Here is a 16,228-nt window from a genome sequence, read left to right as displayed (position 1 = left end):
TTTATTTAAAGATTTATTTATTTATTTATTATCTATGCAGTGTTCTGTCTGTCTGTATGCTTGCAGGCCAGGAGAGGGCACCAGATCTCATTACAGATGGCTGTGAGCCACCATGTGGTTGCTTGGAATTGAACTCAGGACCTCTGGAAGAACAGTCAGTGCTCTTAACCTCTGAGCCATCTCTCCAGCCTGAGACAAGGTTTCTCTGTGGCTTTGAAGCCTGTTCTGGAACTAGCTCTATGTAGACCAGAGCTGGCCTCGAACTCACAGAGATCTGCCTGCCTCTGCCTCCCAAGTGGTGGAATTAAAGGCGTGCGCCACCACCGCCCAGCTACTCCTTCCCCTTCTAACAAATAGCAGGTGGCTTAGTCAGAGGCCCCTGACATCACAAGCAAGAAACCTAGATGGCAGGGACCATAAGGTTGGAGGGAAGGGAGAGAAAGAATGGATGGTCCTGCTTTGGAAGGTCTCAAGAACCCTGGACCCAGTCAGACCTCTCTGGAACTTATAGGTGGACCTATTATTATGGAACCAAGTAGGAAGGCACCCTCCTGTCATCTGATGTTTGCTCTGCCAGCCCTCTCAAGGGCTCCCTGCAGCCAGTGACCACTGATCGTCCAACTGATTGGCTTGACTGAGTTCTGTATATTCCTGAAGGCCACCATGTGCCGCTCAGAACCTCCACTTGAGGGATCTGTGGATGAAGCTTTGCATCTGGGCTCTCCCTGGCTCTCACCGTGGGCAAACTTTCCCTTCGTCTCTGTGAGTGGAAAAGAATATTAAAGTATTAATTTGGTTTCCACTTCAACTGTGTATGAAAGAAAATGCAAAATTACCTTTCTCCTTTATACAAGATACACTATTTCTCAAATAATGAGTCAAATTAGGCAGCCCAGAATGGATAGGGAATTAACAACATCAGACTCCCAGGCTTTTAATTGGCCCCAGTCCTCCTCCACCTGCCAGCTGCTTGGCCCCCTGCCATGATCTCTGCATTCCAGCTAAGAAAGGAGAAAGACCTCTCCCTAACTAAGGAAGTTTCTTGAAGTCCCACACAGTTCTGTCCAATATCCTTGGCCGGAATTTAGGATTGTGCCTATATTCAGTATAATGAGAAGCTGGAAAATGAATCCCCCCGCCCTAAGACCCTTTGGGCTTGGAGTCACAGTTTCCACCGTGTCTCGGCTTCCTTCCTTCCCTCTCCCTCCATTCTCCCTCCTCTTTCCCTCCCCACTTGCCGCTTTGAAGTTCTAATCCAGGGTTTCCCATGCCAGAAAACACTACCACAGAGCCACACCCCTAGCCCCAGAATGGCTCTCTTTTGTTCACAACACCTAGCAGGGCGCATTGTCACCCAGTTACAGAATTAGGGAGTGTATCATTGATTTTCTAAGGCAAATAAGCCCGCAGGAAGCATCCTCAAATCTGTTACCTGTCATTTGCTATGTAGAATGACTAATATCCTTTCCTCTGTATAGAGTTGAGAGGCAAAGAGTCGGAGGGAGGTGAGGTGTCCCAGCACAGAAGGAAGAGAGGAGGGGTGGCTTCTGAGTGCATGCAGGAGAAATCAAACTCCAGGAAAACAGCTCTAGGAGGAGCCCACTTGGGTGTGCCCACTCTGAGAGCTATGCTCCGCTAGTATTCTTGGGTTTTGTTTTGAACATTACATTATGAATATAAATATAATGGACCCTTGTTCCCAATCTCTTCATGATTCCAAGCTGCCTTTCTAGCTTCTACCCACAGAAAAGGTCTCTCCAGTCCCTCTGGGGAGGGAGCTTCCTGTGTTTTTCTTTCCATTGCTGTCTACTTCGTTCTACTGCACTAAACTGCAGTGCTTTGGAAAGAAGGCTACACCATTGCTCAACTGGCCCTCTTCTGATTTCCAAACTGCCCCAATAGCTAGGCCTGCAGCTTCTCTTTTAGGGAGGCCCATGCTACTTAGGTGGATGTACAGAATTATATGCACGATCTAAACCAAATTTGCTTTTTAGGAAACATACTCACTTGTTTGGAGATTTGATTCATGATGGTAGGCCTGGATGCCCCCCACCCCCAATTCCTCCAAGACCAATAGGCGAAGGTCTTCTGGGGATCGCCCTTGAGTGAGCTGCTTCTCCATCTGAGCTGGCCCTTGCAAGGCAGCTCTGACAGAACTGGCCTCACTAGGTCACAGTAAAGCAGCTACGTTATGCTAACCCTCACGGGCCGCTATGACCTGTCCTCTGGTTCTCCTCCCTGTATTTTCTCTGTGCCACTGTCACCACTCTGACCTCTTTTCTGGGTTCCTGAGGAGCCCACACAAGCCTTCCGTGTGTCTTGTTTCTCCAGCCTGACATTATCATTTTTAGTACTGACTGACAATCTCCACTTAAATGGCCTGGATAGAGCCCCACTTTGTTTCTCTGTGCCTGAGCTCATGGTCTTCCAATCCCTGAGCCAGTATTCAGGACCTCTCTGTCCCTGAATTCCATTTCTTTTGCACTCTCTGGACCTCATAACCTCACTCTTCCTGCCAGGACACTACTGCCCAAATGTCGAGCAGCACCAAGCAAGAAGGCACACTTAACACTGGGCTTCTCTGCCACCATCACCCACCCCACTGTATTTTTCGGTCCTATCCCAGGACGTTGGATTGGGAGTGGTTGACCTTGACCCAGGCTTCAAACTTGGGCGTGGTGGCTCCCCCTCTGATCTCCCAGCTGTAGACTTCTGGCCACAGTTTGGGTTCTCCATTGTGCAGGGATGTGAGCCTTTTTCCTAATTCCTCAGTACATGGAAGTTCTGAGAACCGTGTCCTAGTGATGCCCTCCTAATTTAGTTCCTCACCACGCCTCGTCTGAGCACACTTCCCGTGCCACCAGGGATTGCACAACTAATCACCTGCCCATCCCAGTCGTTTTCAGATCTTGGTGGCACTTGGCGCACCTATCGCCTCCTTGTCCTTGCCCCCTACTCTGCCCTGGTTGGTTTGCCTGAGTCTCTCAGCAGTGCCCTGGCACACAGTCTCTGTGCTCTGAGCCGTCGGGGTGCAGGAGGGAGAGCCCATCCCACTAGCAGCGCTGGACTGGGTCACACTAGAGCTTCCGGGCTCCGAGGTTGCACAATCACTGGGAGTTTATCAAGCAGCCCAGTGGTTTTGCTCTGAAACGCGGAGCGCTGGCGACCACACCAGTCCAAGTGTCCTTCCCTTGCGAGTCTGGAGCTCAAGGGGCGAGGGTCCCCGGTTCTGGGCTAGGAGAACCGGGGTCGCGTATGCCTAGCGAGAAGGCATGCACTCTGTTGTTCCTTCCACTTGCCTCAGTGGCGCGGGGACATCCCAGGACTCTCGACCAGGTGTCTTGGACGTCACCTGAGTAGCGAGACCGCGAAGAGCGTAGCTGGGTCCTGTCCCAGGCGGTCAAAGGCCGCTTAGAAATGAAAGCGCTCGGTGAGTCAGCGCGCAGAGAGGAGGCTGGCCCTCGAGGCGCCGCCCCTGGGTGGGGACCCCAGTCACTCTCTGCCGGCCGGGATTGAGTCGCCGGCCTCGCTCACTTCCCGGGCTGGGTGGCCTGGACCCTTCAGACGGCAGGCGCGGACCATGGCCTGCGGAGCTGCAGAGAGGGGACCTGAGCCCCCGGCCTTCCGGCGCCATCCAGAAGCCATAGCACCGCGCCTGGCCCACGGCTACGGGCTGCGCAGAGAGTTGCGGGACCTGGAGTTCGGCCGCTTAGCAGGTGAGGGGTGGGGGCGGGAACACGCGGGGGCATGCGGGGCTGGAACCAGCGTGCGAGGCGCGCTGTCTCATTTGGGGGCGCCCTTTGCACTTGATCTTAGCTAAAAGGCCCAGAAGAGATGGACTCCTCTGGAACCGAAAGTCTGGGAGAGATTGTGTGGGTGTAGTAGGCTCCGCGCTGTCAGTTCAGTAGTAGCAAACTTCTTGCTACAATTGTACAACTGCTCTGCGGTGCAAGACTAGCCTGGCCTTTCATTAGGTCTCGCCACACACTTCAAATAGAGCCTTTGCCTGCCTCTGTTGCTGGGAGAATACCCCATTCTAAAGACCTCATCTCAGCCAAGGTCACACAATTCATAATATTGAGCAGAGGTGTTTCTCGGATGCCCCATACACGCCAGGGGTGCGCGGGAGGCCACTATACGCAGTTTGGAAAAGTGATTCTGTGGTGGTGACCAGCGATCGCCGGAGACAGCGATCAGCAGACAGGTCTCTCAAGGCCACAACCCTCTCTCTATAGGGATGTCTTCTCTGTATTCTTTTTGAAACATCATTACTATTACTGTTGATATTTTAGGCTGGGTTCTGCTGAGCGGTGGTGGCGCACACCCTTAATCCCAGCACTCGGGAGGCAGAGGCAGGAGGATCTCTGTGAGTTCAAGGCCAGCCTGGTCTACAAGAGCTAGTTTCAGGACGGGCTCCAAAAGCTACAGAGAAACCAAATGATAATAATAATAATAATAATAATAATAATAATAATAATAATAATAATAATAATAAAATAAAAAGAAGAAGAAAAAAGAAAGAAAGAAAAGAAGGAAGGAAGGAAGGAAGGAAGGAAGGAAGGAAGGAAGGAAGAAAAAACAGGGTTCTGTGTAGTCACGTAGTCCAGGTTGGCCTTGAATTCGTTAGGTAGTCGAGGTTTGCCTTGAACTTTTGATCCTCTTTCCTCTGCTCCTGATGCTCTGGACTTTAGGCGTGCCCCAAGCTCGCCTGGCACCAAGCCTCATTTTTCTCTCTTCTGTTGCCAGAACAATGCTCTACATGAGCTCTGGCTTGCTGGGAAACTGGAAGAATTAGAGAAGCATGTAATTTGAGCTTTCACAGGACAAGCCCGTGAGCCCGTGGGTTGGACCGGGTCGCACACTTAGGATCACAGGTGGAACCTGTTGACTGAGTCGGGAATTAAGCTCAGATTAACTGCAGGTGTAGCCCGGCCTACTGCTGCAGACTGAGAACTCACCACTAGTCCTGGAACTTGACTGGGAAGGGGATGCTTCAGCAAACTTCAGAACCTACGGTGGAGCAGGAAGGTCAATGGCCAGGGTACACCGGTTTGTTTGATCCCTCGGGGTACCTGTCCCTGCTGTGTGTGGCACAACAGCCTTGTACTAGTTTTGGAATAGTAACTGTCAGGAGCCGTGTCCCCCCAAAATTTACAGGAAGCACCGCTGCGAGGAGCTTTTGCAGAGGGCTTCACTTTCCAATTGTATTGAGAATAGTCTTATTGAGCAAGCCTATCTCACACCCTATCTCACACCCAAATTAACTGTCAATAGAGAGCCTCTGTTAAGGGAACCTGCCTTACATTCCAAACTATCTAGGCAACTAGGTGTGTCACCTTGTGACTTCCCGACCAAGGAATCGTGACCCGACCCATCGTAACCTCTCAGACTCCGTGATGAGCGTGGACCACGTGGCAAGACCCCATGCCCCAGCCCCCCAAGCTCCCCATCCAGGGGCTATATAAGCTGTAACCATGACCCTAATAAACAGAGGCTTTGACAACATAAGCATAGCCTCCTTTCTCTCATCAGCCTGTGTCTTTCAGGTGGTGCCTCTCCGTGACCCTGGAATAACTGGCCAGCCAGGCGGGTTACAAACCCTAGACAGAGTAACCCGCCGAGGCGGCCTACAGAGATTGGGGTTTTGACTGTTGCTCAGAGACTGGAGCTGGTGGTATTTGATAACAAAATGTCTGTCATTGTATGTATGTACTCTTACTGGAATTGACCTAATGATATTTGTAACTGCTTATAGATGTTGGAAAAGGTTTGACACATGCTGTAAAATGTTTGGGTTTAATGCATATGTTAAAAATTTTAGATTTTGATCCCTTTACACTGCCCTAATTGTTGGCAGGCAGTACTCATAATCTTATTGTGGAGTAGGCATTTAGGAAGGAGGATATACCTTAGGCCAGACTAAAAGGTGAATACTGGGTTTGGAAAACGCCCTTTCTTCTGGTCTGGAGGATGGAGCTATTGGTGCCAAAAGTATATCATTATATCTTTTATTTGAGGAGCTCCTCGTAGACTTTTCATTAATGACAAATGCAGGGGCCCAATGACGGGAGTTAGTGTGGACCCTCGCCTGAACAGCACACCATACAGAGGTTGTAGAAACCGGCTCAACATGGCATGGTGCCAGGCACGAGGATTGCCCTCCACATGGCCTAAGACAGGGTTGCCCTGTGGTCAAAGATCTGCTTACTTTAGGTCTTGCTAGATACCTTTTATTTGAGGAGCTCCAGGGACGGGCAACTTATGGCAGGACATCCCCCAACCTAAGACAGGGTCCTGGGAACCCGAGGACGGGTAAGGGGGAAAAAGACCTGGTCCCCACTCGACCTAAGACTCATAAGGCACCCCTCTGTTCCCAGGAGAGGTAAATTGCTCGACCAATCCGGGAGAAGGGTCCCTCCTTGTCCCAGTCCCTTCTCATTTAGACCTGACACCGGGGTTAGACTCTGACCTGGTGCCCTCCACTTGATAGATGCCTGCTTTTATAAAAGGAAGGGGGATATGTCAGGAGCCGTGTCCCCCCAAAATTTACAGGAAGCACCGCTGCGAGGAGCTTTTGCAGAGGGCTTCACTTTCCAATTGTATTGAGAATAGTCTTATTGAGCAAGCCTATCTCACACCCTATCTCACACCCAAATTAACTGTCAATAGAGAGCCTCTGTTAAGGGAACCTGCCTTACATTCCAAACTATCTAGGCAACTAGGTGTGTCACCTTGTGACTTCCCGACCAAGGAATCGTGACCCGACCCATCGTAACCTCTCAGACTCCGTGATGAGCGTGGACCACGTGGCAAGACCCCATGCCCCAGCCCCCCAAGCTCCCCATCCAGGGGCTATATAAGCTGTAACCATGACCCTAATAAACAGAGGCTTTGACAACATAAGCATAGCCTCCTTTCTCTCATCAGCCTGTGTCTTTTAGGTGGTGCCTCTCCGTGACCCTGGAATAACTGGCCAGCCAGGCGGGTTACAAACCCTAGACAGAGTAACCCGTCGAGGCGGCTACAAGTAACTATTCTTTGGGGGTGTAGGGGAGCTGAGACCTCCTCTCTACTCTGTAGCAGGAGACTTCCAATTTATTTCTCCCCCTTCTTCCCGTGCTTCGTCATGCCTGGAGACAGGCTTAGCTTCTTTGCTACCTCCGTCTTTCCCTCCCTCCCTCCCTCCCCTGCCCTTACTAGGGAAATTGCCTACCAATCAGAAGTAGTCTGATATGAATACCTGCAGGTGCAGAGGGCAGCAGGCACCTCTTTTTCTGAAGCAAATCCCAGATCCCAGGGAGTAATTATTTTGGTGACACGGATCCCTAATCTTCTCAAATCCTCTCTGACCCTGATCTCTCACATCCTCCACGCTTCAAAAAGGTATGTTCACGTCCCTCTGGCTCCTTTCCCTCAGCGAGCTGCACCCAAACTTGACATTAGCTGGTAGTAGCCACTCCTCCAGGTTGGCATTTGAAGCCTTTTAACATCTATAGGTTCTTTAACTCTCTTCTTCTTCTTCTTCTTCTTCTTCTTCTTCTTCTTCTTCTTCTTCTTCTTCTTCTTCTTCTTCTTCTTCTTCTTCTTCTTCTTCTGTCTCACTCTGCACTCAGTCCTGGAACTCACTTTGTAGCCCAGGCTGGCCTCAATCTTGTGACAATTTTCCTGCCTCAGCCTCTCAAGTGGTAGGATTGCCGGTGAGAGTCACTATACCCAGATGGCTCCTTTATTTATTAGAGAATTCCCTGAATGCATTGTGGTTGAGGTAGACATGCCCCCCCCCACCGAGAGAGGGGGTGGGAAGGAAGATAGAGACAGAGATCTGTTTATTGTGCTGGCCTGGAAATGTCTATGTAGACGAGGCTAGCCTTTACTCACAGAGATCATCTGCTTCTGTCTCTTGTTGGGATTTAAGATGTGCACCACCATGCTTGACTTGAAATACACTTTGTGTGTGTGTACTTGTGTGTATGGAGACAAGAGAACGTGGCAAGTGTCTTCCTCTGTCACTCTACCTTATTTCTTGAGGCAGGGTTTAGCATGATTAATAAAAACCCAGAGACAGAAATTGGGGTTCAACCCAAAAACCAGAAAAGCAAAGCAGTCAAGCCACTAGAGAAATCTTCCCTTACTAAGGCTGGGCGGCTGCAAACTAAAACAGCTTCTCTCTCCTCCCATTGTATATTCCCTCTAGTGCTGGGATTAAGGCAAATGACTCCTTAGGACTGGGATTAAAGGTGTAGGCCACCACGACCTGGATTTATTTCTGCATTGTTCTTGTGTAGCCCATGGTGGCCTTGAACTCACAGAGATCCACCTGCTTCTGTCTCCCAAATCCTGGGATTAAAGATGTGTGTCACCATTGCCTGACCTCTAGTGGCTTTATCTTTGCCTCTGGTCTTCAGGCAAGACTTATTTATCAAAATACAAATAATAAACCACTACCTAGGGTCTCACTGGTATGGAGTCTGCTGACTGTCTCTGCTGGCTGGCCAGTGAGCCCCCCCCACCTCCCTGCAGGTGGTCTAGGCTGGCTGGCCAGTGAGCCCCCCCTCCACCTCCCTGCAGGTGGTCTAGGCTGGCTGGCCAGTGAGCCCCGCCTCCACCTCCCTGCAGGTGGTCTAGGCTGGCTGGCCAGTGAGCCCCGCCTCCACCTCCCTGCAGGTGTGCACTGCCACGCCCAGCTTTCTTCTTCCCATCTCAGGGATGGAACTCTGACCTCAGGCTTGAGCTGTGCTTGCTCTGCCCACTGAGAAACCTTTCCATCCCTGAAGTAGAAGTCTGGGAACTAAACAGGTGTTTTTCCTACCTCTGAAAACACTGGCACTTATTCACCTTTTTCTCTGTAGAAATAAGCTGGAGAGAGGTCAGGGGAGTAACAACCAACTCAACGAACTAGAATGGTCTAGCCCCCACGCCTTCTTTCCCCGCCCTGAAGATTTTCTGCGGGGTTGAAAATGTACCTGCTTAATTGGTGACTGTGAGCAATTAAATGTGTACACTGCAGGAGCCGAAAGGTTTTGCTTGACTAGTTGGCTAGGGGTTTCCTGGCCCCAATGAAGGGGGTGTACTGAGTATCCAGCTGTGGCTGGAGCAGGTCTTCCAGCGTCAGGTGCTGACTGGTGATTAAAGGTGCACGGCCCAGAAGAAATCCTGGCCTCTCTCTCTCCTTCTTCCCCCCTCTCCCAGTTCCTTCCCTTTCCCTCTTTCCCCCTTTCCCTCCACCTCTTCTCTATCTATCTCTGAATATTAATTCAGAGCTAATGAAACAGGCAAGTATATCAAAGAAACTAAAAGTTGTTTGACTTCTCTTTCTACCAGACCTAAAGCTAGTTGACTTTCGGATCAGTTGCCTGCTTTTCTTCACTCTGAAAACTGTGTTTACTGTGTTCCAGGCATCCAGCCGGGTACTGTCAACTACCTACTAAACCACCATCACATCTCTTGCAGATGTCAGACAGGGGTCCAGAAAGGCCGGTGGGTGAGCCAAGATTCTCTCTTTCTGGTTAACTTGGATTTGCCCTGTTGGTCTCCTAAGATCAGATCTCTGGTTCACCTAACTCAGTTGCCTTCTTTTGCAAGATTAACCGTTGAACCCCAGCCAAACAAAGCAGGATCTTCCTGAATGACTTCCTAGTTTCTTGGAAGATTCTGAGCAAGATGAACAGTTCTCCTCAGAGTCGGGGGCTCACCTTGATCTTCATCTGAAGATTTTTTTAAAGGTTATAGTTAAAATTTAAGGATATATTTGCGTGGATGGGCACTTTGTCTGACATACATCTCTGTATATTACATGCCTGGCTGGTGCTGACGGAGGCCAGAAGAGGGCATCAGATTCCCTCAGACTGGAATTGTGAGCCACTGTGTGGGTGCTGGGAATTGAAGAAGAGCCAATGCTCTCACGTGAACATCTTCTTAGTACATTGACTATTGGATGTCCAAAGCTTTTCTTTCAGTCTGATGAATTTGTATTTCACAATCTTCAGTGAATAATAAAAGAATTATTTTTAAAAAGATGCTTTTAATTCTTTGAGAATTCTATATAATGTATTTTGATTATATTCATCCTCCACTTCTCCCCCAGCTCCTCCCAGACTTAATTTCTACCTTTTAACATCCTCCAAACTCTGTGTCCTCTATCATCATCATCATCATCATCATCATCATCATCATCAATATCCACTAAATTCAATTTGTGTTGACCACAACATACTTGTAGGTGTGGGACCATCTGGAACATGGTTGTCCAAGAAAGCACTTTAAATACATTGGGGAGATTAGATGATGCATTTTAGTGGCATCAGATTCAAAAGATGACAAATGAGATAGAAGAACGGCCAAGGCACTGCCGTTGGGCTCCACTACCATTGCAGCGCCACCTCAGGGCCAGTGGCTGTCACCCGTGTCCAGCAGTTGTCTGTGTTAATACATATGTGTCCCCTCTTCCTATGAAGGGGAACCATAACATTCTCATTTTCAGACACTACTTACTTGAGGGTGTGGAGATATGACTAATAATGGTGATTTTGGGGGGCAGTGAATAAAAATGTTCAAGAGTTAGGTAATGTAAGCACGCTACAGCCACTAAGCTGTCCGCTTACAGAGGATGGATTCTTTTTTTTTGTGTGTGTGTGTGGTATGGTATGTTATATCTTGATGAAGTGGTTGCAAACAAAAATGGACCCTGCATGATCCCCCCAAAAAAACTGTTAAGTGAATTAAAAAACAAATAGATTTATTCCTATTTTATGCATTTGAAATGGTATCTCAGAATTCGCTTCATCTGAGTATGTGTGTGTGTACATGTGTGCGTGCGCATGCTCTCACATGAGCGTATGCAGACTCACAAGTGTGTGTGAGCATTTGTTAAGAGCACAAGCCAACCTGTGGTTCTTTAGGCACCATTCGCCTTATTTATTTGAGACGGGGTTTCTCATCATCCTGGCACTTGTGGCTCAGGCAGGATGGCTGGTCAGAGCGCCCCAAGGGTCCCCCGCTTCTGCCGTCCACTGGTAGGGTCACAAGCAGGGATTCTGGAGATCAAAGTTGCATTCCCAAGCCTTCACGGCAAGTGCCTTGTCATCTGAGTTCTGGCCCAATCTCCTGTCGGTTCCATCTCATATCGGTGCTTTAGAAACAGCAGACTGGTGTAGACCACCTGTCTATTTATCGGAGTACATGCTAATGGCCATTCCCTTTGCAGTCTTGTGATTTTATAATGCTGCATTGGATATCTTCACCACAGGTCATTTTGCAAAATTCTAGACTTCATGAGATACACCTGCAGAAAGAATTGTTGGGGCAAATTGACTGATGTTGCCCAAGTGCTATTCTATGAAGTTGTGCTAATTTTACCCCTTGTCAGCCATGTGCCATTGGCTTGCTGCCCTACCCTTACCCTACAGTGAGGCGCTAATCTTCAGATTTCTGCCAATCTGATTACCGTAGCATAGTATCTCCAGCTTGTCTGAGTTTGTCTTGGGTTGGGGTGGGGGAGGCTGCAAGGGAGGCTTCTATCCTCTGCTCAAAAGCTCTACTAGTGAATCCAGGCTTGATGACAGTGGAACAGTATGGGAATGAAAGGTCAGAGCTCTCCTTTCCCTAGAAACACTCAGCTTCCAGAATGAGCATGAAACTTGTGTCGTCATTGATCACCAAGGTCTGCTGGGCACTCCTGGCTGTGAGAAGGCTGTTTATCAGGTAGGCTCCTCAGGGCTGCGTGTGTATATTAAGAAACACACATCAAGAAGTTCAGGGATACCAGCTGTGTTGAAAGCTGGCTGTGGTGCTGCACATCTGGAGTCCCAGCTCTGGGGAGGTGGAGGCAGGAGGATCAATTATTCAATGGCTTTCGTTGACCACATAGAGAATTTGAGGCCAGCATGAGATATGTGAAATCCTGTCTCAAAAACAAATGAAGAAACAAATGGAGACAAAATGAAATAAAAGAATGGGTACCAGTGTATTCACATGGGTCAGATTTACATAAAGTGTGGAGAAGCACCTGCAGCTTTATTTGTGATTGATTTTTTTTTTTTAGGAACTGTCTACCTTGACCATGCAGGGGCCACCTTGTTTCCCCAGAGCCAGCTCACAAACTTTACTAAGGATCTCATGGAAAATGTCTATGGTAAGGAATATCACACATACACACAGATTAATGCACAGAGCTGATTAATCAATCTATTAATTTGTGTTTAGTCATGTTGGATTCATGGAGTACATGGGGGTACATGAAGCAAATCAGACCCATGTCAGATAAAGGGTCAGGCCAGCACCCTGGGTTACTGTGCATCATATACATGTGCTTGAGGTAGAAAGTTCCAGCCCAGGGACACACAGACCACTTCCAGAATGGGTTGGTGTCAGGAAGAGAATCTTAGTTTGAAAGTGCCATGTTAGGGGTGGGTAGTTAAACGCCGTCTGGTGCAGAGGGTAGGGGAGCATGGAGAACGTTCATTCACTCACGCTATGCATTCCTTGAGTCACTACGGTGTGTGGTTTGTGCTATGAAATCAGAAGGAAACATAGTTCCTTTCTTGGTGGAGACTTTGGTCCAGACCTGGAGGACAAGACCTTCATCAAACGATCTCTCCTACATGTGTTTAGCAACTGTTCAAAAGGCAATGCACAAAGGAGGTGGTATCATGGTCACCTGAGTTTGCAGAAAGACAATAGGGTTGGCAGTGTGCATGTTAGGGGGTTGGGAGGGGAGCTGATGTTGGATGATGAGCCAGAATTCACTGTGACAACAGGAGGAGACACCATGCAGGAAGCTGTAGCAGCAAAAGCCAGGATCTAGGACCACAGAGGGGAGGAGAATGAAAGTCTGAATGGATAGGCTGATGGGGTAGGGCCACTCAGGCCTCTGTAGGTGATGCTATGCTGGCCATTATTCTAGGAAGCATCAGCATAGCATGCTCAGAAGATTAACTGAAAGAGAAATGATGCTGATATCAGTTGATCAATACGCCGTTCACTGAGCACTTGTCATATCAGGTGCTGCCTAACTATGTGGCATGTATTATTGTCATGCATCCGTATGACACTCCAAGAGCCATGGGTTGTGCTATTAAGTTTATGTTGCATAACTGTTAGCTATTTCCTCCAGGTAGGACATGGCCTCCATCTTGAATCAGAGGACCTCTGGTCACCTGTATGAGTCCCTCACAGAATGGGACCCATTTGATGGTCCCTTGGGGAAGGCTAATGGAAGGGCTCACAGGATTCAGTAGCAAGATCCCCAAGGATGCCACCATCCCCACGTTTATACAAACAAAAACAACTGACTGTGTTGGGACCATTCTGTAGCTGGTAAAGTTGCCTGTAACTTGCCCAGGGGATGTGCATCTATTGTTCAGTGACCCACACTTTTGTGAGTGACCTCAGGAAACTCACTGGCTCTCCAAGCTGGTCTTGGGTGGATTTTTTCTTTCGCCTCAATGCTGCCTCTGATGTTTGATGTCTCCCCAGGAATAGTCTCCCAATATCTTGATTTACATGCGAGCAAATGGAGCCCCAGAAAGGGCAAGTAACTAACCTAATGCTACACATTCTCAAAGTTCTGGAGTTGAGGGAATAGGGCCACAGGAGCTATTTATCTTTAGGGGATTAGGCTCCAGGGCCTAAGTCCTGGTTTTCCCACCCCATGATGTCCTTGTTCACGATGGTCCTGTTATGCTACAGATACACACAAGGGTTTGAGTCTTCACTCTGGACAGTCAGGAGATCTTTAAATCTAAGGAAGTCCCCAGAGAGGGGGCCACCGAGGAATTTTATCTTGATTTTCATCTATGATTTGCAAAGAGACCTGAAATTATCCTGCAACCTTGACAAAAGCCATAACTGTGGGAGAGTGGTTAGCCTGAGAGGTGGCAGCTTTGAAGATCCAGGTGGTCTAGGTGGTCCTAAAGACACAGGATTAAAAATCGACCTGAGAGCTGAGCGATGGTGGCACACGCCTTTAATCCCAGCACTCGGGAGGCAGAGGCAGGTGGATCTCTGTGAGTTTGAGGCCAGCCTGGTCTACAAGAGCTAGTTTCAGGACAGGAACCAAAAGCTACGGAGAAACCCTGTCTCAAAAAACCAAAAAAAAATCAACCTGAGGAAAAAAGCGATGGGAAGGTCTGCCAAGTCCCTCAGGCTGCTAGCTGGGGAGAAAGAATGGGCATGAATTCTAATATTTAGAAGGCAGCTTGACAGGCACATGGTGTCTATTTATTAGAGTAACAACCATAGGTGCCCTACCAGGGCCTATGGCATCCCTAGCCACAGGCTTTTGGTCAGATCTACGGTTCCAGATGTGATCCCACAGCCTTGATCAGAAAGCAGCTGGCTGCCTTCATTGTAGTTATACCACTATTGTAGTGGCGGGCATAATTTTTCTCCCAGCAGCCAGCACAGTACCTTCTGTACTATAAAAAAAGCTTAGTATATTTTTGATGTTCATTCCTGCCATAGTCAGTAGTTTTTTTCTTTTTCTTTTGTTGTCAAATAGTTGCCCACTGTGTGGGGATTGTTGTACTTTGTCTATCTGTTCACAATCACTGGCCATTTCTTCTCCTTCCAGAATTTGGCTTTATGAATAGAGCCGATATGAACACTTGTGTAGTCTATATGGATATAAGCATTTCTTCCTTTTGAGTATGGACCAGGAGTGGAATTGTTGGACCATATGTGACTTTTACGGTTTAAGTTCTTGAGAAGTGGAGGGAGAGGGCTCTGAAGGAATACGGGGAGAGACCATCTCATTATGACTTTCAATTAAAGATAATTAAAGCTTTGTCTCTGTAACCTGCCAGGCAATCCTCACAGCCAGAACATCACCAGCAAACTCACCCATGACACCGTGGAGCAGGTCCGCTACAGGTGAGCCCCAGGGATGTCTGCCTAAGATGGCTACCTAGGTGGACGGGCCTTCTAGCAGAGGCCTGTATCCCACAGACCTTCTGAGGGGGTTCAGAAAGGATTCAGCTAACAAGCAACATATGAATGGCAATAGCCAGGAGTCCAGAAGAGAGAGGATGCCAGTAAGTACAACAGGGATGGCGGCTCTGAGTAGGGGCTGGAGTGACAGGATGGCCCAGGCTCCAGCTGTGTTTTCAGGAAGAAGCACCATTTTCTGGTTTTCCCTTCTCTTTCTGTTTTATAAGTCAGGTTTATGTCTTCATATTCCCATTATCATTTTGAGACAGGCTATCTGGTAGCTTGCCTCTAGCTCCTTTGTAGCAATGCTGGCCATGAACTCCTGGTCCTCCTGCCTCCGATTTCCAAGCGCTGGAACTGCAGGCGAGCACCGCTATGCCCAACTACCCCATTATTTCACTAGGTTTTGCATCTAGAGAGCTCTTTGATTGTTCCCCACACATAATAACTGGTTACTGGTAAATAATATCTACAAGGTATGTTACTTAAATCAACAGAATTCAAATTATTATAAATTTGAAAGTGATGCTAGTTTTGGATCAGGGCAGCAGTAGTAAAAGCAATGTAAAACAGACTGCTGAACTAAAGTTCATTGTGTTAGAGGCTGGAGAGGCAGCTCAGAGGTTAGAGTGCTTACTACTCTTGCAGAGGACCCAGGTTTTGTTCCCAGCACCCACAAGATGCTCATAACTGCCCATCATGAATTCTTGGGGAATCTTATTCTTCTGTGTTCCATGGGCTCCTGCACACGCATGGTGCAATACATATATTAAGACCCACACATAAGAAAGTAATGAATAAGTATATTTTAAAAATTCATGGTGATAGAGTAGGCAGAAGTACAAAGATGAAGATGAAGTACAACATATTCAGGTTATTGTGGATATAAAACTTTGTTTAGAATTATTTATTTATTTATTTATTTATTTATTTTTATTTATTTTTTTTTTTTCGAGACAGGGTTTCTCTGTGGCTTTGGAACCTGTCCTGGAACTAGCTCTGTAGACCAGGCTGGTCTCGAACTCACAGAGATCCGCCTGCCTCTGCCTCCCGAGTGCTGGGATTAAAGGCGTGCGCCACCATCGCCCGGCTAGAATTATTTATTTTATTTGATGTGTATGAGTGTTTTGCCTATATACACATGTAGCATGAATTCTAATTGCTCTTAGTAATAAAAACCCAGGGTCAGCTGTTAGGGGGTAAAAGCAGAAAGAACAGAGAAGCAGAGCCGCCAGCCACTAGAGCTGTTACCTCTATCAAATCCTCAAAGGGGCTGAACTTCTGTCTCCTCCTTCCTTATATT

General features: G+C 48.0%; 1 protein-coding gene across 1 annotated transcript in view; it reads left to right on the top strand.

The window, feature by feature from the left end:
• The first annotated feature begins 3,503 nt into the window (after positions 1–3,503).
• Mocos (molybdenum cofactor sulfurase) overlaps positions 3,504–16,228 on the top strand; it is a 50,388-nt gene continuing 37,663 nt past the window's right edge. The window contains exons 1-3 of the mRNA XM_057788865.1: positions 3,504–3,716; positions 12,041–12,130; positions 14,802–14,868. Of these exons, the coding sequence (XP_057644848.1) occupies positions 3,581–3,716; positions 12,041–12,130; positions 14,802–14,868 (293 nt within the window). The 5' untranslated portion in view covers positions 3,504–3,580. The remainder of the gene's footprint in view (positions 3,717–12,040; positions 12,131–14,801; positions 14,869–16,228) is intronic.

The sequence above is a fragment of the Chionomys nivalis genome, chromosome 14 (assembly GCF_950005125.1).
Source record: "Chionomys nivalis chromosome 14, mChiNiv1.1, whole genome shotgun sequence".
Classification (NCBI taxonomy): Eukaryota; Metazoa; Chordata; class Mammalia; order Rodentia; family Cricetidae; genus Chionomys; species Chionomys nivalis.
The sequence above is the reverse complement of the archived record's forward strand: the minus strand, read 5'-3'. Positions and strand labels throughout refer to the sequence as shown.